Here is a 23,569-nt window from a genome sequence, read left to right as displayed (position 1 = left end):
ATGTTGATTCTCTTACTCTCAATGTATGTCTCAACTACCTGTTCCTTAAAGAAAACATATTATCATGCAGACTCACCTCTCTACCCTTCACCTCAAAAATTGTGTACATTTTTGCTAAACTTCTCTTCCTCTGTCTTCCTTGGTATCCTGGAGAAAGAGGTATCCTATGATTCCCTCACCCTAACTCTGGGCTCTTGATCCAAGTATTTTTAACCATCGCCTTTTTCTTGAAAACCCTTCTTTCTTTAACCCCTATGGCATTAATTACTTCTATTTATTTTTCTCTCTTTCTGTGAAATTTTCCTCTCCCTGACTTATACCTGTTTTCCTTCTGTCCCCAGATAATATTTACCAGAGTTTCATTTTCAGAAATTTCCTCTTCCTCTCTCTTTCATTTGTTCCTTACTATTCATGTCTCTAATATCGACTCTCTCCTTCCAATCTCTCTTCCAGTTCTCTACCATCTGTAAATCTCTACTTGGATGTTATTCAGTCTTTCAAAGAGTATTTCTTTTAGCTCCTACTATGTGCCAAACACCAGGGATATAATGGTGTATGTGATGGATAGTTTACCTATTAATCATAGAAATAATAATTTTTGGAACTGGTTACTTTCAAATTTACTTCTCTCTCTCTTTTCCCTTTGGAAAGATTAATATTTGGGGTCACACACAAAAATACCCCTGAGTTTGAGAACTGTCTGTGCTATGTCCTAGCAGTGGGGTCTTAGGAGAGTCACTTAATGTCCTGAGTTGTGGTTTTATTTGTACAAAATGGTACCTATAACTAAGGTATCTCCATCTTCATTAGTCTAGATAACAAATGCCTAGATAATAATGTGTAAGTTCCAAACTGAATTGACAATAGGAAATACAGGCTTTTTTCAGAATTCCCTTCTCCATCATTTTAGGAATCCCAACAGGAATGTTTCAGAGTCCACAAATCTGCCTAGACTACTGTAGTCTGGACAGCTTTTCCAAACTGCTTGGCCTTGTTATCAGCCACTCCAAACTGTAGCCACACTTCTCATACAACTTCTCCCATAGTGTGGACACAGACTTTGCTTTTAATTTGCCCAGGAACAACTGTTATGTGTTGAGTTATGAGCTCTCCAAATTCGTATGTTGGAATGCTAACTCCCACTACCTCAGAATGTGGCCTTATTTGGAGATAGAGTCTTTGTAGAGGTAATCAAGTTAAAGAGAAGTCATTAAGAGTGGCCCTAATCCAGTATGGATGGAGTCCTTATAAAAAGGAGGAATTTGGATACAAAGATACATAGGGAGGGAAGATGATGTGAAGAGACATAGGGAGAAGATGGCCATCTACAAGCCAAGGTGAGAGGCCTGGAACAGATCTTTCCCTCACAGCTCTCAGAGGGAACCAATGCTGCAGACACCTTGATTTTGGACTTCTAAACTCCAGAACTGTGAGACAATACGTTTCTGTTATTTAAGCCATATAGTTTGTGGTAATTTGTTAAGGTAGCCCTTGGCAAGCTACTACAAGTAAGAGCAACTTCAATGTTTAACCAAACTTTACTGAAATCTAATAATAAAAAGGGCTTACAAGGTGAAAAGAAGTTTAAAACCAGGTTTCAGGGATGAGTATTCCTGGAATGTAGGTCATTTCTTGTACCAGGGAGTCTTCCCCTGTCCATTATTATCCTTAGCCTGCCATTGTCATGGTGCCGGGGCCCACTCACCCAAAAGAGGTGTCTTTCCCATCTCCATCCTACCCAGCATCCAGAGTCCTTCAACTTTTCCTAGCATAAAATGAAGGTAACACAGATTTTCTTCCATCCCCTCTAAGGCCAGATTCCTAGTCGTAATAGGAATCTATAGCAGTAGATTTCAACCCTTAGTGAAAACAATGTCTTCATGCGGGGTAGAACAGATTCTGCTCTCATCATCTCAAACTTCTCCATCTCCATCCCAGGGGTTCTATTTGCATGAAAAAAGCTCACTGTGTTGCTTTTCCCAAACAAATGAAGAACTTGCCTAAAAAGGCGAAATTGAATCTTCAGTTATATGGAAGCAGAAACATCAGTTGGCTGTGGTACCACCTTTTCCAAACAAATTCCAGGCACCAAATATTTTTTTTTATCACAACATTGTTTATTTTGAAAAAATACAGAAATAATGTAAAAGTTCAACAGTAAACGAATTTTAAGAAAAGTGTGGTAGAATGTAACCTAGCCAATAACAATGATAGATATGGAGGCTGTGATAATGAGAAAAAATTATGGTATATTTTAATAGAAAAAAAAGTGGATTAAAAATTTTTTACAATGATTACAGCTATGTAAAGAAACAAATCTACAGAAAGAAACAAAGTTGGTAGCTAATTACTATTATTAGCTGCTGTAACTGTAGCTATTTGTATTTCAAAATACTACTATTTTATTTTATTTTATTTTATTTTTAAATGTTTTTTCATTGTGGTAAAAGTCACAATATAAAACATACTATTTTAACCATATGTAACTGTACAGTTCAGTGGCACTAAGTACATTCACATTGTTGTGCAACTCTCAGCATCATCCATCTCCCAAATTTTTCACCTTCCTAAACTGAAACTCTGTCCCCTTTAAACACTAACTTCCCATTCCTCCTCTCCCCCCGCCACACCCACTCCGTCCCCCCGCCCCCTGGCATCAACCAGTGTACTTTCTGACTCTATGAATTTGACTATTCTAGGTACCTCGAATAAGTGGAATCAAACAGTACTCATCTGCACCTAATTTATATTTGAATGCATTTTTCAGGTTAACTTAATATATGTCCTGCAAACAGATTGTACCTTTTTTCCCCCCTGTGCTATACAGTAGGCACTCACCAGCCAACTACTTCATGCATAGTAGTGTACATATGTCAATCCCAATCGTCAATCCCAATCTCCCAATCCATCCAACCCGCACCCCGCCTTGGCAGACACCAAAGTTTTTTTTAATGTGGTGGTACCTTCAGTTACAGTACCTCATTGCATACTTCTATTCATAGCACAAAGCCTGGCAAGTATCAATAGAAGATGCTAAATAAGTGATGGTATTTTTTCTTTGTTAGAAACATCACTGCTCAGCCAGTACCAAACCAGAAAGATTCCTTTGACTTCTCAACCTTCCTCCCTCCTATCCCCTTAGTCATGCGCTTCTCCATGGTGTCTAACCACTACTTTCTCATCATCCTTCAAGATCCCCTTAAAATGAATTTCGTGTAGGTTTCCCCAACATACTCAGTTAGAATCAACCATTCCTTATCTTTATTTCTAGAACACTTTATTCTAATTTACACTATAGCACATATTACATTGCATTTTCATTTCTTGCCCACACTCTTGTCTATCTTATTAAGATGTGAGCTCTAGGAGAGAGGCTTATGACTCCTTCATTTTGGTTTCCTTAGTCCCTAGCACATTTCATGGTACATAGTGTGTGCTGAATGAATATTGTTGAGTTAAATTACATAAATATAATCAAAGAAAGAGATTCTATGTTATTTCCCTTTATCTAATTTTAAGTATCTCAAAAACCAGAATTCACTTTTCTAGTCACTCTTGAATTCATTCCCTGTGAGGATGCTGATGAGGCCATTCCTCCCTCCCATACATGCAGTGAAAGGTAGGACATCGAGTCATTTCCTTGGAAACTTCGCTCTAGAGAAATAAAAATGACATTTTTAAAATTCACGAGACTGAAAATTTTGTTATCAATTATTCAATCACATTAATACAACATTACATTTAAAATGTATTCAGTTTTTACTAAAAGGATGAGTTTTCTGATTTCTTAAAGGAATGATTTGCTTATCTGCTAAGTTTATGAATAATTTTAATCCACCAGGACACATTTATTGAATTAAGTTTCCTGAGCACTCAGATCATGGATTGAAAGCCTTGAAATACATTTTCCTCAAAATGAACAACTTCCTTATAACAGAAAAATACCCATTTAAAATCTGTGTTCAGTATGGAAGAGGGAAAATTGTACAGGGTCCTTGGTATTCCTCTGCTTGTAGTTTCATTACGCCAATCTTTGCCTCACATGGCCATCTCTCTTCACACAACATCCTCCTTTCTTATAAGGACACCAGTCACATTGGATCAAGGGCTGGCTCTACTCCAGTATGATCCTGTTGACCTGAATCAAATAGACTGTCAGATGTTTCTCCAGCAAACATGGGTTTATTCAGAATCAACAGAATTTGGGGTCTGTAACCATTGTGGGCCACATGCAAGTCCTCCAATGGCAAGGGAAGGAGAACGCTTTTATAGAGGGGAAAAGGAAGTTGGGAGGGCTATAGTAAACAAAGAGTCTATGGCTTTTCATTGGCTGAGTCCTTGCAGGAAGGAAGAGGAATCTTTCTTCTTCCAGTTGAGCTCTGTTATCCTTGCCCTCACAGAGCATGTAAGCTCCCACTTCTGGTCTCCCAACTCTGTTTAACTGATATTTCTGTTTATTAAAGTTTTTACACCCTCAACCTAACTAATTACATCTGCAATGACCCTGTTTCCAAATATGGTCACATTATAAACTGCTGGTGGTTAGAGCTTTGACATATGAATTTGGGCGGGAGGGGGACACAGTTCAACCCATAACACCAACTATGAAAAATTTTGTCATTGTAAAAATAAATAAATGAAAGCCTCTCTGGGGGCAAAGTTCAGTAAATGCCAAGAAAAGAAAAATTAACCATAAAAATGCTTGTATATAAGCAACAGTAGGAAAGAGGGTGTGAGTGACTAGATTATAGTTACTGTTAGAAACAGTATAGAAACACTTCTCCTTCCCCTCTTTGATATATGACTAGTTTAGAATCAAGGCCAATAAGATAGAGTATAGTCTAAAAATACTAGGGTGCTTTCTAGTGTTTGCTATTTGTAACATACTGGATACTTAATTTTGGACATTATCCTACAGTTGGATACCAGCTAAAATCATCACATTACTTTTTCTAAATTTAATATGGAATCCTATAAACATCTTAGTAGTCAGATTTCCTCAGGTTGATGAGTCTAACACACTCTTACTATGTATCAGATTTCTTTCTCTGTATAAGAAATGGTTTGAGATTGTATTTTTATGATTATATATATGGGCAAAATCGATCATTTAGTACATGTAAATAAGGTAAATAAACAAGAAACTTTCATCTATATAACATTTTAACTTTGTAATTTTGCATTTAATATTTACATTTTAATACTAAATGCTGTAGTTCTATAGTGTGACTTGGTTATAACTTGCATTCCACAGATAAGGAAACTATGTCACTCAAAAAGTAAATTGATTGACATTCAGTTAAGTGCTGGGAGACAGGATTAGCTCTCATTTCCATTGGCTCACAGCCTCATGATCTTATTAGTTTACTACTTATTAGAACATTTATTTCCAGTTCAAAACAGAGATTGATTGGGACCCCACTGTGAACAGGGGACTGGAACAGATGCAAAGTGATAGACAGGATTCCTATTTGATAAGATGGTTGCCACTTAGATAGAGTGGTGCAAGATTTGCACAAGAAGTTTACTAACAATATACAGTAAATACTGAAAGAATAGTACAACAAGTAAGCACTAAGAGGTTCATGAAAAAAGAGAGGAGAGAAGGGAGAGGGAGCACCAGAGACTGGAATTGTAAACAAAGCCTTCATGGAAGAAGAAAGATTTGAACTGGGCTTTAAAAGAATCAAGAGGGAAAAGTCTCATATGCAATGGGGAGTTATTGTAAATTTCCAAGTAGGATGGTGGAATGATAAAGGCAGCGTCTTAGAAAGATATATTTGGTAGTCATAGTTCCTTTGTTCATGCTGGATAACTTGTCTCAACTCTCTCTCCATTCTCCACCCCCCCCCCCCCACCATTCCCATTTTCTTCTGGATAACTTCTATTGGTCCTTAAAACCAAGTTTGGGTTTTAGAAAGATTTTCTGATCTCTCCATGCAAGATTCCACAACACCTTCCCTTCTCCCTGCTAGGAAAAGTTCTCCTAATACCTTGTGTTTATTTCTGCATAGCAGTTATACTAAAATTATTTGTTCATCTTCCCTACTGGACTATAAACTTCTTGAGGTCAGGAGCTATGCATATTTCCTTTCTATGACACCATCACAATGTGTGCATCTAAAAAATAGTAACTGCTCAGTGAGCATTTGTTACTTTAATCTGAATAATAGTGATGTTCAGGATGTGTTAAAGAGGGAAAGACTGAAGCCCAAATGGTAAGTTCAGAAACCACTGCAACAAATCGGGCACTAAGTAATTAGTGCTTAAAGGAGCAGCCTCACTGCGAAAGTAAGAGGCGGGTGAGACATTTATTGGGGTGTGTGACTAACGAGATATGAGTTAAGAAGGAATAGATAGTTCAGAGGTTCTAAGTTTGACTTTCTAGGAAAATGAGAAGACATTGATTTTCTTCTTCTTTTGTAGCAGTCCTTGACTGGGCACCACGGACTTCTGGAGAGTTCTGGGGTAAAATTCAGAGTCCTTGAAGCTCTTGACATTATTAGCAAGTTTATGAGTGTAAGGTCATATATGTGTTTCCTTTGGGAGAGGCTTCATAGTTGTCATTAAATTTTTGGCAGTCTGGGTCTTTGAACTTGTTAAATACTACACTTTTATTCAAAAGTATAGTAATAACTAAGCAAGAGCCATAGTTCTTCTGAGATACTGAATATTTAAAAATACTCACTGATGTGACATCTCACAGTATCTTTTATCAACTGTTGAAACCAGATTATGGAAAATAGAACATAATATTGAAGACCAAGAGCTCTGCCATCTCCTTACTGCGTGACTTTGATCATCTTGCCTAAGATTTTTCTCTTATTGTTAAATGGGAGACTAATAATACATGTCTCTTTGGGTTGCTGCAAGGAGTATAATGAGAAAATGTTTGTTATGTTTTTAGTACTCAGGATCATCTCATTATTATTTTTATTATTATTCTCATTCAACTTTAAAATGTCTTGACAATCCATTAATGTGCCAGCACTATCCTGGATGCTTCCGCTCTTTGCCATTATCTCAGTTAATCACCACCGTAATTTGATAGAGATCTATTTTATATTCAGGTTACAGTTGAGGTGCAGACAGGTAAGTACCTTGCCTGTGGTCACACAGCTAGCAAATGGCAGAGTCAAAATTGCAGGAGTCGGAAAACTCTTGTGTAATGTGGGGCAAACATGAGGCAGAGCACAGCACAGAGCAAATGGTCAATGCAGGGATAGGATGAGCAGCCAGGTGACAGATGTGACGCAGCAGTTCCACGGAGACTTTCGGAAAGAGATAACAGCTTCCATAGCACATCATATTCTTGCTGGGCTAGAAATCCATCCCCGGCTTGTCCAGCTTTGGGTATCTAAGTGCGTGAATGTGAACTGCGTGTGGTTGAGAGAAAGTGACCTCAGGGAAAATGAGGCTGGGTGTGAGAATAGATAAGTCATGACCAGCTGCAATGATGATTCTAAATGTTCTTTCACTTTAGCCTATCAAACACTGATACAAATTGGAATCCAAGTTTACATCAAGCATTGTCCAGATATGTTTCCTATGTGACAGAAAGCATTTTTAATTCAGCCCTTGAGACCAATGGAATATTTCACACACACACACACACACACACACACACACACACACACACACACAAAGTGACCAGAAACTACTATGTACTCACGTAATAGTCCAAGTCCACCACTGTCAAGGATTGTGTTATATTTTTATCCTTGTGGGCAGCCCTAAGACTTGGTTGTTTCTAAGCCTGAACCTTCCAAAGATGACTCAAGCCCACTGTATCAAAAGTGGGATTCCAAACAATAAGGACAGGGACCTTGAGGGAAATCAGTCGAAGACATTTTGTCATTAAACAAGAGTCCTGGGTATAAAGGAGAAGAAAGGGACAACACCAATCCACAGTAGGGCCTGCAGACCAGGAGTGACTCCTTCTTCAAACAGAAACTCTGAATTGTGTTCCTTCGTTTTCTGCAGCTTTAACCTGTGTGAGACCCCTTTAAGCACAATGGTAGCCTAGGGCAGTAAATTGCTGCCTTTTAAGGAGGCAGATAATGTTTACATAGGCTAAAACATTCATTTCATGATTGTTTTGTTGGTAGTTGTCTATCCAGTCCTTTTGCTACTCATTCTTTTACCTTTAGCTGTAGTTTTTTTGACAATTTTAGAGGAGAGTCAAGGAAAAGAGGAAATGAACCACATCTAGAATAAATATTAAGATTCACAAAATTTGGAAGAGATACACAATTAACACTACACATATTGTATTGATCGAGATTATGATTTTGGATTATATTTAGATTAGAAGGCAGTGGAAGTTAGCACATTAGCTCTGACTTGGAAGGGACCTGCATTTGAATCCTAGTCCTGTCTCCTATCTTGTCCTTGAGTCTGAAAATCAACCTTCTCAAAACCTCCACTTTCTTATATGTTAATGGGAATAGTAATGCTCACTTCCTAGGGTTTTTGTGAAGATTAAAAACTATGATCTATATTAACTGCTAACACACAGAAGTGCTACTTCACACCTGACTATTCATGGCTCCAATAATTATGGCTAATTAGAAATCGGCCGTAGATTATACTTTTATTAAATGGTTGAATGGGTTTCTATCACTGTAGGTTTCATTGGACTATGTTATGAGCAAGACTGTTACTTAAATGACTCTCGGTATAATTAGACCTTATTAGAGGTTGTAATAAGTCTTGCAGTATTCTTGTCATTATCCCAAAATCATTGGACTATTATATTAAAAATTGCTAAATTATGGGTGGAATAGAACATTTATCCTCAACCTTTTAGAAGCCCATACTCCATTCAGTATATAAAAAAGTGTGGTAATGAAAATAGAAAAAAAGAACAACCCCAAAGCCTCAAAACCATCATGCTGCATATTATCTTTCTTAGCAGGAAGTTAAAAGGAAGAAGTTGAAAATGATTGACATAAAACAAGTTATTTTCATTATCAGTAGGTTTTAATGTGCATGTAGTGAGTTGTGCCCATCTCCAGTCAGCTAGGGTTCTGAATGAATAAACATCTTCCAAAAGGGCATAATATTTTACCAAGAAATAATATAGGGCCAGTAAATTTTTGCCACAGCATGTTCCTTGTTTTGAAGAACTATAATTAAGAAGCTTGTTCAGTATTTGGCAATTAAAACAATGATCTAATTAGACTGATTGCACAAGCTAATTTCTAGCCCCAGATGTGGGCCTACCTGTTAGCTAAGCAAGGATCCTGTGCTTGGGCAATCGTGTCTGCATCCAAACCAGAGAGCACGGGGGCAAAGGCCCAGCTAGGGCACAGACAGAGCTCCTTGGGCAGGAGCTGTCCTGGGATTTCCCTGAGGTAGGAAATATACGTAGCCCCCTGTTGGAGGACTTTAGACTCTTTTCTTTCATAAACAAAGTCTCCAACCTGGTTGTCAAATGTAAATGGATGCTTTTAGCATCTTTAAAGCCAGTAAGTACTAGCTTCTTTTTTTTTTCAACCCCCCCGCCCCCCCCCCGCCTTTTTATTGAAATGGGAAAGTGAGGGTCACTGATTGCTGTTGACTTGGAATCATAGAAGATCAGTGCCTGAGAGAATCTTTGAGATTCATTGGTGAAGCTCCCTCTTCAGGCAAATCGAGGCTTGGAGACTTGCATAGAATCTGGAGTCCTAACTTAGGGCCCTGCATTAGAAGTATTGGCCAGCTTTTTTTTTTTTTTCCTATAATTTTTACTTTATTGGAAAGAAATTTAGTTCTCTTTCAATCTTTTACCTGTAAAATACAGGGCTTTTTGGGAAGATGTTAGGTGTGTCCGTAAACTGAAGGAAGTCACATCAACTGTGACAATAGATGGGAAGGCTCATAGGTTACTAATGCCCCCTCTCTGTACCTCAGTAGCCAACAATCTTCTTTAAGGACCGTTGGCTTCTGTTTTCGGCTCATAGTCTCTTGGATGCCTGCCAGGAACCATCTTTGATGATGTGAAAAATCTGAGTGTGTATAGTTGCTGGAGGGAAGCTTTACATTTCTAGCGAAGAAGCAAATAATTGAAAACTTAACTAGAATTCACCCTGTTTTGTTGGGTAATTGTTACTTCAAAAAATAGAGTATTTGCTTCTCCCTTCCCAACCAACCATTTATCTGGGAAACAAGTTATTAGCAACTCAGAACTGCTCAGTGGAGCTGGGGAAAAATGGTGTGAAAAGTGAGGAAACGTAACTGGGATAATGAAAACAAAATATTTCACAATAAAATCTCTTCCAAGTCATCCATTTTATAAAAATCATTTTGGTAGAAAATGTGTACAGTGTTTCAAAAATTTTCCTCTTCATTTTTTAAAACAGATTTAAAGTAGAACAAAAATTAGACTTCAAAGAAGCTTTGTATTCATTGAATATAACTGAGATATTTAGTGGTGGCTGTGACCTTTCTGGAATAACAGGTAATATGGAAAATTATTCTTATATTATCATGTAAATATGTTTTCTTAGTAATGATGTTAACTGACTGATCTTAAAACTGAGAGAGCATTTGGCCCCAGAAAATACATACACAGAGAATAAATGTCATAGTCATGTCAAGCTGTCTGTAAACAAGCACTCTATTTTGCACTTAAGTAGTTTTGCTTAATGAAAGTCAGACAGCATTATAGAATGTTAGATAAGCCTTCTAACCATGCTTACAGTGAGACTGTGTAGGAAAAGTATTACATGGGCTTTTATTCCAGCCCTGTTTGGATTTCCTTATCTGAATAATGGGAATTACAACTTTGAGGCTCTCATCTAAGCAGAGCTAATAAAACTTTTATAAACCAATTAGCAAATGTTAATTCGGTAATATTAGAGGCCATGAAATAGGCATCCACAAGCTGCTGGATGATGAACACAATCTAGAAATTGTAATGCTGCAGTTTGTAGATTTAGCTTGAGACTGACAACACATCTGAGGAGATGGAGCTTTTATGCTAACTGGCACCCGGGAAATTGTGTACGGTTAAGACACTTACTTACACAACAAAGCCCAAGACTGTCTTTAATTTTTCTCATCCTGGCAGTACCCACTAGTTCAAAAATAACTAAAGAGAAAAAAATGGATGAAGAGGGCCAATTTGTCCTAAGTTATCTGCCATTTTTTAAATTCAGTCTTCTGTTTTATATATATATAAAAAAACAACAGTCCTAATGATACAGGCTTGTCTGTCTGATGGGGTTGGATATCATAACCCAGCATTATTGTGTATTCCTATACAAAATCTGGGCTTTGGAGAAGTATTCATTAATTTATGCACTCATCAATTATGTGAGTAAATGAATAGAATGAATGAGTTTTCCTGGCGGAGGAGGTGGGTGGGGTACACAGGTGACATATCTGTTCATTATCACCTTCACGCATGATTTAGCTGTTTGTTCTCACACTGCCGGATAGATCTGACTTCTCTGACAATTTCATCAGCATCAGGAATGAGACAGTCAGAATTAAATACTGCAACAGGATGCTATCTAAGTGTGTCCTGGAATGCAGCCACCTCACCAACTTGAAATAAACCAAACCATTTTTTAAACACCTCTTCCTCTTAAATTTCTTTCTGGCCTTCGGAAGCTCACTTGCTATATCTCAGACTTTCAAACAGCCACTCGCTCTGCAGATTCCCAGCAATTTGTGACTTCTATAACATCTCCTTTTACAAGAAGATTTACGTAAGAATAAATGTCCAACATTTTTTGCTCTGAGTTGCCTATTTGAGTTGTTTTAACTATGTTAAAATATTCGTCTCAAAGTTTCCAAAATAACTCTATTGAAAACATTTCATTCAAAACTTGTGAATGACATGAGTATAAGATAGTGTCTCTTTTGTGTAACTATCACACAGCACTAGCATTGGACTGGTTCACAGTAGCCTTTAGCAAATGTTTATTGTCTACTTACAAATGGTAAGTAGGGATGGCAGGGAATTAATTCACTATTCTCCTGAAGACCAGAAATAGTGCCAGCCTTGGCTGTGGTTGTTCTATTTCAGGCAACAAGACGGAACCAAAGAATCAAAGTAGTTAAAACGTAGTTAACCCACACTAATGATGCAGATGCCCCCTTTTCTCCATCTTACGTGTTTCTATCACTAGACATAGCCTTATCCATTGATTCATTTATCTGGTAAGTATTTACTGAAAGCCAACTATGTGCCAGGCAGTTTTCTAGAGCTGAATAAAATCTACAAATTCCCTCTTCTAATGAAGTTCACATCTGTTAGGGCAGATGGACAATTAACAAGTAATTAATTAATTAAATGGTGAGGTGATAGATGCTATGGATTAACTAAAATAGAGTCATGGGATAAAGAGATTTAGATCAGATAAGAGCAGAATTAGACATGGTGAGAAGGGACAATTGCTTTGAGGAAGTGTCATTTTTGCTGAGACCTAAGTAACAAGGGAGCCAATCAGGGAAAGTTCTGGGAAAAGGGATTTTAAACAGAGGGAGAGGTGGGGCTAAAGTCTTGATGCTTGACCTTGTAGCTGGAGCTACTGGACGCAGAGAGGAGGGTAGGAGATGAGGATGAGAGGTAATCAGGGGCCCAGACAGAGTCATTACAAGCAGTTTGGAGTTATTTTTAGGAAGCCATTTTTTATGCAAATAACCCTTTGATGACTTCTCTCTATCTTGCCTGAGGGGATTCACTTTTCTGTAAGCTGTCAGAGCTGGTTCTCCTTGACTAAATTATTTCTTCATGAATCCTTCTAAATTCGGTCGTCTTGGTGGAGTCTACCTGCGTCCCATCAGCTTTCTCTCTCACGAGGGACAAACCTCCTTTCTCTTCAAGTTTCAAGGCTCGCCTTCCTTTCCTCACCCTTTCGCCACCACTGAACTCACGACCACCTTTCCATTGTCTCTTTGAGGAACATTGTCAGATCTATCTGTTCTGGACGCAGAGGGGTGGCAGGTGGCTTCTGAACTCATGGTTTCACTCCCCCTTCTCAAGGAGACTCTTCACAGGTCACTATGCCAGAAATGCTTCACACATACATCAGTTCCACCAAGGGGAGGAGAGGGGCCTTCTCTCTCAGCTTGTTTCCACGGCAGAACAAAACGTTATTAAGACACTATCTTACACTGAGAAATTTGACAGGTTTTAAAGCATAGCTCTGAAGCGATTTTGTAACAGATGACACAAAAGCTCTTTAGACTTTGATCGCCTCATCAGTCTTGAAGGAAAGTAAATTTTGTTCTAAACTCAGATCAAAACCCAATACAGAAGTTAAAAGGCAAGTTGGCTTTGAGGTCGAAGACATAGGGTGGGATTAATTCAAATCTGTAAAGCCTTTTTCATCTTGCCTGTAGATCATGACTAAGGGAGGCAAAACCCTTTGTCCATTCAAATATTTCACTTAGTGGGGTACCTGATTTGAGGCTTATCGCCTTCCATCTTTATCTTTTATATCTGAGCTAAACTTGGTGTCTCCATATCTTCTCTACCTCATCTCTGCAAGAGCTAAACCTAAACCACATTTATCTCTAGCAAATTAACTAACTTGGAAAGAGTTTGGATTTTTTTCCTTTTCTTTGTTCATTTGAAAATATAATTCTCCTGGGATCCAATAAGTAATAGCCGTGAGTTTTAACCCTTCAATGCACTTTCATATTTTCCTACAGATTCCTCTGAGGTGTATGTTTCCCAAGTCATGCAACAAGTTTTCTTTGAGATAAACGAAGATGGCAGTGAAGCTGCAACATCAACAGGTAGGACAAATGATGTCACAGCAAGCCAGGAGGAAGGACTGGAGGAAATGAGCGTGAGGGTGCTGCCACTCTGTGGTCCTCTGATCTCCTTTTCTCCTCCTGCTGTCCAGTACACTGAAGGAAGGGAAAAATGGCTATATAAGCTATTTATGCATCTGTGCGGCTGGAGTTTAAGGCAAAAGAAAAGGGAAGGGACTTGATTACGAGTTGAGGCTCATCTACTGATATCTACTTATTTGTAAATTGGATTACCTGCCCATTAGCAGATAGGACCCTTGGAGAAAACTTTAGGCTCAAACCTGAAATCATGATTGCTCAGGAATGTTCACTCTTAAGAAATTGTATTAATTTCATTCTTCCTTTGAGCTCTTAGTCCCTACTTTTCTAATTTGACTCTTGTTATCTCTATGGCAGTGGCTCTCGAACTTAGCAGCACATTAGAGTCAGCTGAAAAGCTTTTAAAAATTCTGTGCCTAGACCGCACCCCAAAATAATTAGATCGGTATCTCTGCAGATGAGATTCAGCCTTCAGTATTTTCTTACCTTTCCCTAAGTGATAACAATGTGAATCCCAGGTTGAGAAACACTGCTCTGCAGTGACTTGGAGCCTATCCTTGCAACTGCGAGTGTAATGCATAGGCCAGCAACATCAGTGCCCCTTGGGAACTAGTTAGAAATGCAGAACCTCAGGCTCAACTCCAGACCTATTAATCCAGCATCTGCATTTTCCGAGGTCTCTTGGTGACTTGTGTGCACATTACAGCTTGAGAACCACTTCTATGATATATTTCCTTGAACAAATGGCATTTTGAATAGTATCTGTGCTGCATAAAAGTAATACTCAAAAAATAATTGGAGAAAAGCCTTAAATTCAATTAGAAATGGAAGGGCAACTTTAATGAATTCCTCATAAGTCTATTTTAATTCTTCAGACCATTTGGACTTTAACCTGTATGTAAAAGATATGCATCCTTTAAATAGTCATATTGATAAATTTATATCCACATTATTAATTTCTTGATTAATTTATAATGCTATGTAATGGCGATGGATTTTGACATCTGGGTGGGGCACACTGGACTCCCTCTACTGTTGTGTCCTCTCCTGAAGGACTTTGCATTACTGTGCTCAAGCAACTTAGATTGGAGGGGATGAGCTATTACAATCCTTGGAGAAATCAAAGGTGGCTTTGGGATGAAGTTGCTAGTTCACGTAGACAAATTTTCCACTTGCTTTTACACAGAATTGGAAGAGTCCTTATTGATCATTGTCTGATCCTCTCATTATGTCGGTGGAGAAACAGGCCCACATGTGAAGTGGTTTGCCTAAGGTCATGCTAATAATAGACAGTAGGGTTTGGACTGAAATCAGGTTCCCTGACTTCAAGTTCAGAACTCTTTCTGCTATCACCTGATGCCTCTTGTTTTAAGCGTAGAGTTCTCTAAGAGGATGTAACAATCATTAAGGGATCAGCAGTGACCCTGATGTATCACACTTAAATAGTTAGTGTGAGTGTTTTGACTTTCAGGCATCTACTCAGTGGATGCTCAGGAACAAAGGAACTCAAGTATCCACCCAAGTGAGAATGGGCGTGATCCTGACTGTGCTTTTCTGTATTATCTCATTAATTCAGACATGAGTCTATATTCACTGGTAATTTGGTTATCATAGCCCTGATATTTCAGGTAGAAGAATGCCATGCATTTAATATTACTAAGGTTATTTTGGATTGTGCAGGGGATCAGAATATGCCACCCCCAAATATGCCATTTTTGCAGAAGAGTTATTTTGAGCTGAAGGCAATTGAGAAACAGCAGATACAAAGAGAGCTCTCTACCCTCCTCTTACATGTCTAAAATCAGGGCATAAATTTCCCTTGTGGAGGTATCTCCCTTCTTGTCTTCCATGCCAAGAGAAGGAACATTTGGCATAGGAGATGAAAGTTGCCACTGATATGAGTCTGCATAAGAAAACCTTGCTAAATAATCCTTATATACCGTTAATTTTCCCCATATATTTACCTTCCCACAATTTACCACCCCTAGACACTCAAACCCCTTTTCCTTTGTGTAGTCACTTCTCCACAATTTACCACTTTTTGTTAAAATGATATAACCCCTTCTTTGGGTATTCGCTTCTTTTCTGTGAAGCTCCTGTGTGGATACAAAATAAAACCATTTCTTTTGTTAATCTGTCTTCTGTCAGTTTAATTTGCACACCCCAGTTACAAACAAAAAGTGTAGAGGAATAGTTTTTTCCTTCTCTACATTTGTTTTTCAATTCTGATCACGTGTTGCATTTTAAAAACTATGTTCATAGGTCTGAAAAAATTATACAAAATTATTACATTACTGGTAAATAAAACATCTGAATTGAGTGCAGAAATATTTAATCTAGAAAGAAAAACAATCCAGCCATTTAAATTTATCCACTCTGAAATATTGATAAATGCCACAATGGAGGAGCATGATACAAATTATTATAGTAAATAATTGTTAAGGCAGCAAACCTCTCCTTCTAATATCATAATAAAAATCCCATACACATTCACAGCACAAATCCTAAAAGTTCTGAGCTCACAGGATAATTTTGGAAAAGTTAAAAAAAGTAAATTTGAAGTCAGATGTGATTACTACAAGCCTGGAGAATAGAAATGAAGTACAAACATACCTGGATAGGAATTAGGAGTTGAAAAATTATGAGATAAATCATATAACGCAAATAAAAAGTGAGCAGAAAGTTACTGCTTAAAAGATGAAATTTTCAACTGCTTTCACTACACTGAAACTAGTTCTGGCTTTCTTCTTCCTTGAGCATAAATGTGAAGTTAGAATTATTCAATGAGTAATCCAATATTTATTCTTCTGCTCTTCGATTTTTAAATTTATTCCAAATTTCTTTATATTTAGAAAATGGTTATTTTTCCACATGTTAATTTCTCAAACAAAATGACCTTTCCTGTCTACAAAAACTAGTATGGACATTATGGATATATTTTCTTTACTGATCTTTTAATGTGCACATCTAAATAACTGTTGTCTCTGTTTCATAGGCATACACGTCCCTGTGATCATGAGTCTGCCTCAGAACCAATTTATAGCAAACCATCCGTTTCTGTTTATTATGAAGAATAACCCAACAGGTACATTTTTGAGAATTCCCTGGGGGAACTGCTTAAGTTAAATAGACCTAGTCCTAGATGCTAATCTCAGTCTATACATCTGAATCATTTGTTCTTTCAATTTATTGAATTTATTTTAATTTTTTCAAAAATTTTCTAGTGTCATTTCTTGAGTGCTTGTTTTGTACCAGACATTGTGTTCTAAGAGATGACAGTGACCTAAAATAGAGCAATAGTAGTAATAGCTGCCGAGATAGTTACTGTACGTGCTGGTGATTTTAAATACCAATCTCGACAGCTAACACCATTCCAATAAGTTAGATATTTGATGAATAAAGACATAGATGCTCAGAGAGAGGCTGTGTATTTTGTCTAAGGTCATACAACTGAAAAGTGGTGGTGAGAATAAGACTTTTTTGTTTCAGAAGTCAACTTTCCTTTCAATGATGCCATAATGGGAGTGGAAATTGGAAGTTGCACAGTTGTGAAAGGTTTCATAGGTAGATTCCAAAAGAATAAGTGACTAGCTATAGGCTCTGAGTGGGATGGAGGAGTCAAATATTATTCCAAATCTCCAATTTGGCCAATTGTGAAAGATAATGCACAAAAGGTAGGGGTACAAAATGTAGGGGTAGTAGTCGATTGGACTGGCGTTAGACACAATGGCAACGTAAATGCAGATTGTCTGAGTAGATGTTTTTGCAATTTCTCTTATGAAAAAGAGAGGCCAGAAATGTGGATACAGTGAGGAAACTTTCTTTAAGTGTATATTTAGGACTTCTCAGGAGTCATAACACCATGTGAGGACTATAAACCAGGGGAAAAGAGATTATATCTTATTCATTTCTTTATCCAGCCCAGTATTTGGCAAAGTGCCTTGCACTTAATATCAGTGCTCCTAGAGATTGAAGGTTTGGACTTGGGGTTCAAGTCCCAACTTAATGAACTAATAGTTGTAAGACAAGTCACTTATACTTTCTAAGCCTTATTTTCCCCACCTCCTATTTGAACATAATATTAGTACTTATAGAGTTAAATAAAAGAATATATGAAACCTGTGACACTGCCTGGCACATAGTGTTCATTGTGAATACATCAATAAATGTAAATGAGTGAACGACTGAATAAATGAAGGAAGAAAAATGGAAATTTTCTCTGTATAAATTGTTTTACGTGGAGAAGAGGCAGAGTTAATTTCAGAATCTGAATCTGTTAGATTAACTAGCAATACTGGCCCCCTAAGGGATATATCAGTCTCTTTTTTCAAGTTCCATGAAACTAATGCTGAATGACCTTTCTGAAAGTTATATCTTGGAAACAATGGGACAGTTTCAGATTTGCTGAGATTGTATTAACACAACTTCAATTCTAGTAGTGCATGTGTCAGTGTTAAGAGATATTCTGAGTATGTCATTTGATCTATACACCTTTAACCTTAGGATAACTCTAATTTCTTGCCATTAGTGTGTAGCTATTGAGTATGGAGAACAGAAAGAAATGAAGCTCATTGGGCATCAATGCACTAGGAAATAATGGTGTTTAGAATAATGATGTTTGACTCTTTGTTTTCCAAGTTGATGACTATGGGCATGTAATAGCTATTAGTTAAACAGCAGTGAAAATTCAAAACCCAAAATAATTCACTTATTTATTTATGTATGGTAATAATTAACTATCAGACCCTTAATGACAATTTCCACTGTTTTATGATCTCTATTGTAATGAGACTTTTTCTAAACTAGGGTTACTCCCTTAAAGTATTGTTTAAAATGAATGGCCACTCATTTATTGGAGGCTGTAAATTGTTGCCATATAAAATGTAGAATGGGTTATTACCTTAAGACAATACACATTCAGTGATTTATTTATTTTTCCTCTCACAAATGAACTGAAGAAATCATTGGGATTAACGAAGCTGGTGATTTAGCATGGTATAGTAAACTACTAAATGGCTTAATGATTTATATAAAATATATTCATTTGACAATTTCTGGAGTATGAGGGTGAATAATTTTAGATTTAGTACAACCAATTTTTACCTAAATTTTAAATTTTGTTTTGATCAACCAATCCTCTTATGCAAAATCCATACATTACTTGTATTTTCCTACCAGTATTTGACTTCCTATCATATATATTTCAGTATATTCATCCAAACCTCTTACCAAGCCAAACTTCTAGGGAAATGAAGGACAATTTTTCTTCTTTTAGGCTGAGGGTATAGGCCAGCGTTAGAGACTTTCAGAAGAAAATTGTGAAAGATACTACATGAAATGTGCCATTTCTCAGAAAGTAGTGAATCTTGGTTTTGAAACTGACAGTACTCCATACATAATAAACAAATGTTGTGTTTATAACTCTTTCAGGTCATGGGTTGAAGGGAGAAGCAGACTGCAGGGTATTCACTGAGAAATCTTTTTTTCTAGGTCATTAGCTTTGGTTATGCTATTGTATTTTTACATTATGAAGTAAAAACTGCTTCCATCTGATGGAGATGTTTTATAACTATATTGATTAAATATGAGGGACACTTCTTAAGAAGTGGACGTGAAAAGAAATGTGGAAACAACAATGATTTCTGCTTCAGCCTGCCTCTGAATCCACTGTGACTATGTCATGGAAGATTTCACTAATCTGTCCAATTTAGTAGTGAGTAGATTGGTGATTGCATGAAGACTCTACTCAAAATGTGGTTCTCTTGGTCAAAAAAAACAGATTGAAAAGGCTGGGACAAATGGCTTTTATGTAATGTCCTATACTTCTCAGTGTTTAAAACTTTAAACTATTATCTTCAATTTATGAGGTTAGTTTCTATGAAAGTTACTTTAAAAATTCCCCAAGCAAGCAATTCTGGTAAGCATTTTAATGCCATAGAATTATAAAGACACAAGGGTTACTATTGATTCCTATTGTGGCTAAATGTAGTATACATCCTGAGGAAGTTATGTATCTCTATCTATCTGAAAAATAGAGTATTTGTTTTCTTGTGTTTGGGGAATTATTCTGAGATTTTTGAGGCAAAGTATTATTAATTATAATCATAAAAAGAAAAAAACCTGCTAAAGATTATGTCTATTTCCATGTTATTGATTCTTTTAAGACTGTGTCTGTCTTTGGACTGAACAGTAAGGAGTTAATGAAAAAGTGTTCTTCCTTTTTATTTCTTTTCTGCCATTGTTATTTCAAATACATGTAAGTTTTAAAATTATGTAAAATTTTATTTTATCACTTTTGAAATAAACCTTTATTACATATGACTTTAAGGGACATAACTCAAGGCAACGCTTGACATTGAGCCACTTCCCTTACCCTAGTTGAAAAGAAAGGTGAATGGATTTTAACACATCATTTATTTCTGTTTTGTCCTCTAGTTCTTCGTTCCTTTTCACTTGCACACACAGAATGGCTGGAAGCAGATGTTTACATGTTTACATTTATGCTTTATACTATATCACCAGTGAGGATTTGAAAGCACTAGAGATGTGAAAATATTGTCTTTAGCAGTAAGCTTTGATTCAGAGCTGAAAGAAGAGATCTAAGAAGCTGCACTTTTAACCCCAATGGTTTATATTACATGCATAAAGAGATGACTGCTAATGCCTTAAATTTAAAATGCGTCCATGCTCACCACCATTTTATTATTCTATGTTTGCCTGACTGAGTCTCTATATTTAGAAGAACACCTCTCTGTCACTTTATTTTTGCTTTCCTTTATGAAAAACAGGACTAATGCATTTTCCATGACAAGCTGTTGTGGGTGTTAATTTACTTCATAAATTATCAGAAAATGATTAATAATGATATAATTATCTATTTTAGACAAAGGAGTGGGTTTTGCTATTAGACATTGCCTGTTTACCTTATAGAGAAAAAAGACAATGATTTGTTAAAATATTAAGAAATATTAATTATTGTCATTTTTTCTCCAGAAATTCCGAAAGTTTTTTTTCTTTTCTTAGGTTCAATTTTGTTTATGGGAAGGGTGACAAATCCTGACACCCAGAAGATGAAGGGAAGAGATTTGGATTCACTGTGAATGAAAAGCACAGACTCAGAGTATGGAAAATAGTTGATTGGTGAAATATCATCAAATATTTTCTATATATCTTTTTCTGTTTTAAACTGTGCCTTTATTAATCTGTATTCATAAATAAATGAAATTATGCATTAAATGTTTTTGTTCTTTCTGTATTTTTATAGAGTATACATGAATCAAAAGCAGTGAGCTTACATAAGATATTAATATTAATATGTTAGAACAATCCATCTAAGATAGCTTAGATATCAGATTCCTGTCTTAGATATCAAAGTCTGTATTCTTAAAAGACTGGACTACCCTACTCCCAGGCATAGCAGCATTATCCAGACCATGGGGAAGTAAGGTCCAGAGAGAGTGGGTGTGCTGGGTGCCTCTTTGTGGTCCAACCTGAGATACAAAAATCCAGTACCTATGACAGTAGACAAACTTTGAGTATGTAGTTAACTTAACTTGATACTCCATGTGTTGTGTTTAACAGTTGCCTTGTTTCAATACCTTTGGGGACATATCAATTTTTTCTTCTGATTTATGCTTTAAACATGTAAAAAAGTAGAAATGATGAGAACTTTTATAAAACTTTCCTGTACATGAAAGTGGCAGCTAAATTAGCCTGATTCAGGATGCTGACCTTCCATGATTTTATAACATTGAGCTAATGGCAGTGTTAGAGCCAAGATTGTAATCTACAAGTATTAAATGCAAGACACTTCCTCTGATGTCAGATGTAAATATCCCAAATAATACTACATTCTAATGACTTTATATAAAGTGTTTCACAGTTTTCCCATTTTTATGTTAGTGATGTAAAGTGTCCTTTTGTTTGTGTTGGCAATTCTCTGCAGAGAGTTTAATGATAATGGCTATCCATTGTTGAGCCCTAATTTTGTGGCAGGCACTGAAGTAAGCACTTTTTTGGGCATTATGTTAAATGCATGAAAGATCCTATGAGATACTATTACCCATCCTCCTGATGAAGAAACTGAAGCTCAAAAACATTATATAAATTAGTCAAGAACATATAGTAAATAAATATGGTGGTCTTTACCGTATTTCTAAGTTTGAACTCAGGAGTGTCTGAACTAGGAGACTGGGACTGTAATCACTGAGTTACAATCCCTCCTATGTAAGTCCTTTAAAGTTGCACAGGTCTTCCCCTGAAACTTTGTGCTGTCTGGTCTCCAACGTCTAGGTGTCCATCTATAGCAAAACCTAGAGCAATACTCAAGACATTATGAAGACAACTTTAGAACTAATTGTGATGGCTTAAAACCATAACATAATTTAAAGAAATGTTAGTTTTCCTAGACTGTCAACTCCAGCTTACTTAGATATAACACAGATATAAATGCTAATATGTATGTTCATGATATATCACAAGTTTGTTCCTCACCATGGAACTGGTTTAGAAATATTCTTCCTTGACTTAGGAAGAAGAGCATAATACACTGTTAAGAGGCCAGTAGTTTTATTCAGGTCTGTCCAAATTCCTGTTTTCCCTGGATTGCATGAGTTCTTATGATCCTCTTCCACGTGTTATGTGTTAATCTGCTCTGGAGAGTCATTCATTCTTTCCCCAAATATTTATTGAGCTTCCACTGTGTTCCAGGTACTGTTCTAGGCACCAGGGAGAGACCAGTGAACAAAACTGATAAGGTCTCTGCCCTCATCAAGCTGGCAATTTACTGGTGGCAGAAAGACAGTGAACCAGTGAAGAAATAAAACAGGATAAGGAGAGAAGAAGGGCTTTATAAAATGAGATAATGTAATCAGGTGACTGCCCAGGTTTCACTTTAAGTACATGTGTTCATATGTCCCTAATATAGATGCTTTTCTTCAATAAGATCTGCTAAATGTCTGCCTCAGTTTCCCTACTATGGAGTCCAGCTTTGCATTGTTGCTGTTTTCTCCTCTGATTTCATGCTCTACATCTGGTAGGTATTATTTGCCTTACAAAAGGAGAGAGTTTAAGCTCCTTATAGGAGAGAGAGTAGCCTTTTGGTGTGGATTCAAGCTGAAAATCTCCCCTTCCCCCATTCCAGACACACAGTTGTCAGAGCACTTCCAAGATTAAAACCTTAATCTTCACTTTCATTGCAATTAACTCAGTAGTTATTATAGTTCCATATTACGAAGGTTAGAAGGGTCTGGAATATATTTATAATATATATGTGTATTTATTTATTTATGAAGTAAGTATGAAATAGTTTTCGCTGCCAAGCTATATGAAATCTTTAAGATTCATAACAGTACGTAATCTATGTGGATAAAAATATTGTCAAATTAATAGCCCTCGTAAAAGTTTAATACATCATATATATATATATATATATATTTTTTTTTTTTTTCTTCTTTGAGGCAAAATGGCCATTAAAGTATTAATATATTTTTTGGAAACTATGGAATTAGGTTTCATTGACTTCACATAGTTATAATTCATGGCATATTTCAGAGGAAGGAGTCTGCTACATTAGGAAGTGGGACCTGGCAGGTCAAAGGTCTGAGATAATAAGCAATTTCTATTTTGGGGGGTGAGGTTTATAGAACTCTCCTGAATTGGTTAATAGAAACCTGGAAACCTTGAAAGATACAGAGGAAACTTTAGGCAAATGTTGTTAGAAGCCAGTGCTTTGGACCTCTGGAAATAGGATATTTCTCACAGGACGGCCTGAGACACA

The 23,569-nt window shown here is 36.7% G+C and overlaps 1 protein-coding gene across 1 annotated transcript in view; it reads left to right on the top strand.

The window, feature by feature from the left end:
* SERPINI2 (serpin family I member 2) overlaps positions 1–20,891 on the top strand; it is a 36,165-nt gene extending 15,274 nt beyond the window's left edge. The window contains exons 6-9 of the mRNA XM_059921980.1: positions 10,344–10,441; positions 13,648–13,734; positions 16,787–16,876; positions 20,815–20,891. Coding sequence (XP_059777963.1) covers positions 10,344–10,441; positions 13,648–13,734; positions 16,787–16,876; positions 20,815–20,891 — 352 coding nt within the window. The remainder of the gene's footprint in view (positions 1–10,343; positions 10,442–13,647; positions 13,735–16,786; positions 16,877–20,814) is intronic.
* Positions 20,892–23,569: the final 2,678 nt, after the last annotated feature.

The sequence above is a fragment of the Balaenoptera ricei genome, chromosome 4 (genome assembly GCF_028023285.1).
Source record: "Balaenoptera ricei isolate mBalRic1 chromosome 4, mBalRic1.hap2, whole genome shotgun sequence".
In the NCBI taxonomy this organism is placed as follows: Eukaryota; Metazoa; Chordata; class Mammalia; order Artiodactyla; family Balaenopteridae; genus Balaenoptera; species Balaenoptera ricei.
The sequence above is the reverse complement of the archived record's forward strand: the minus strand, read 5'-3'. Positions and strand labels throughout refer to the sequence as shown.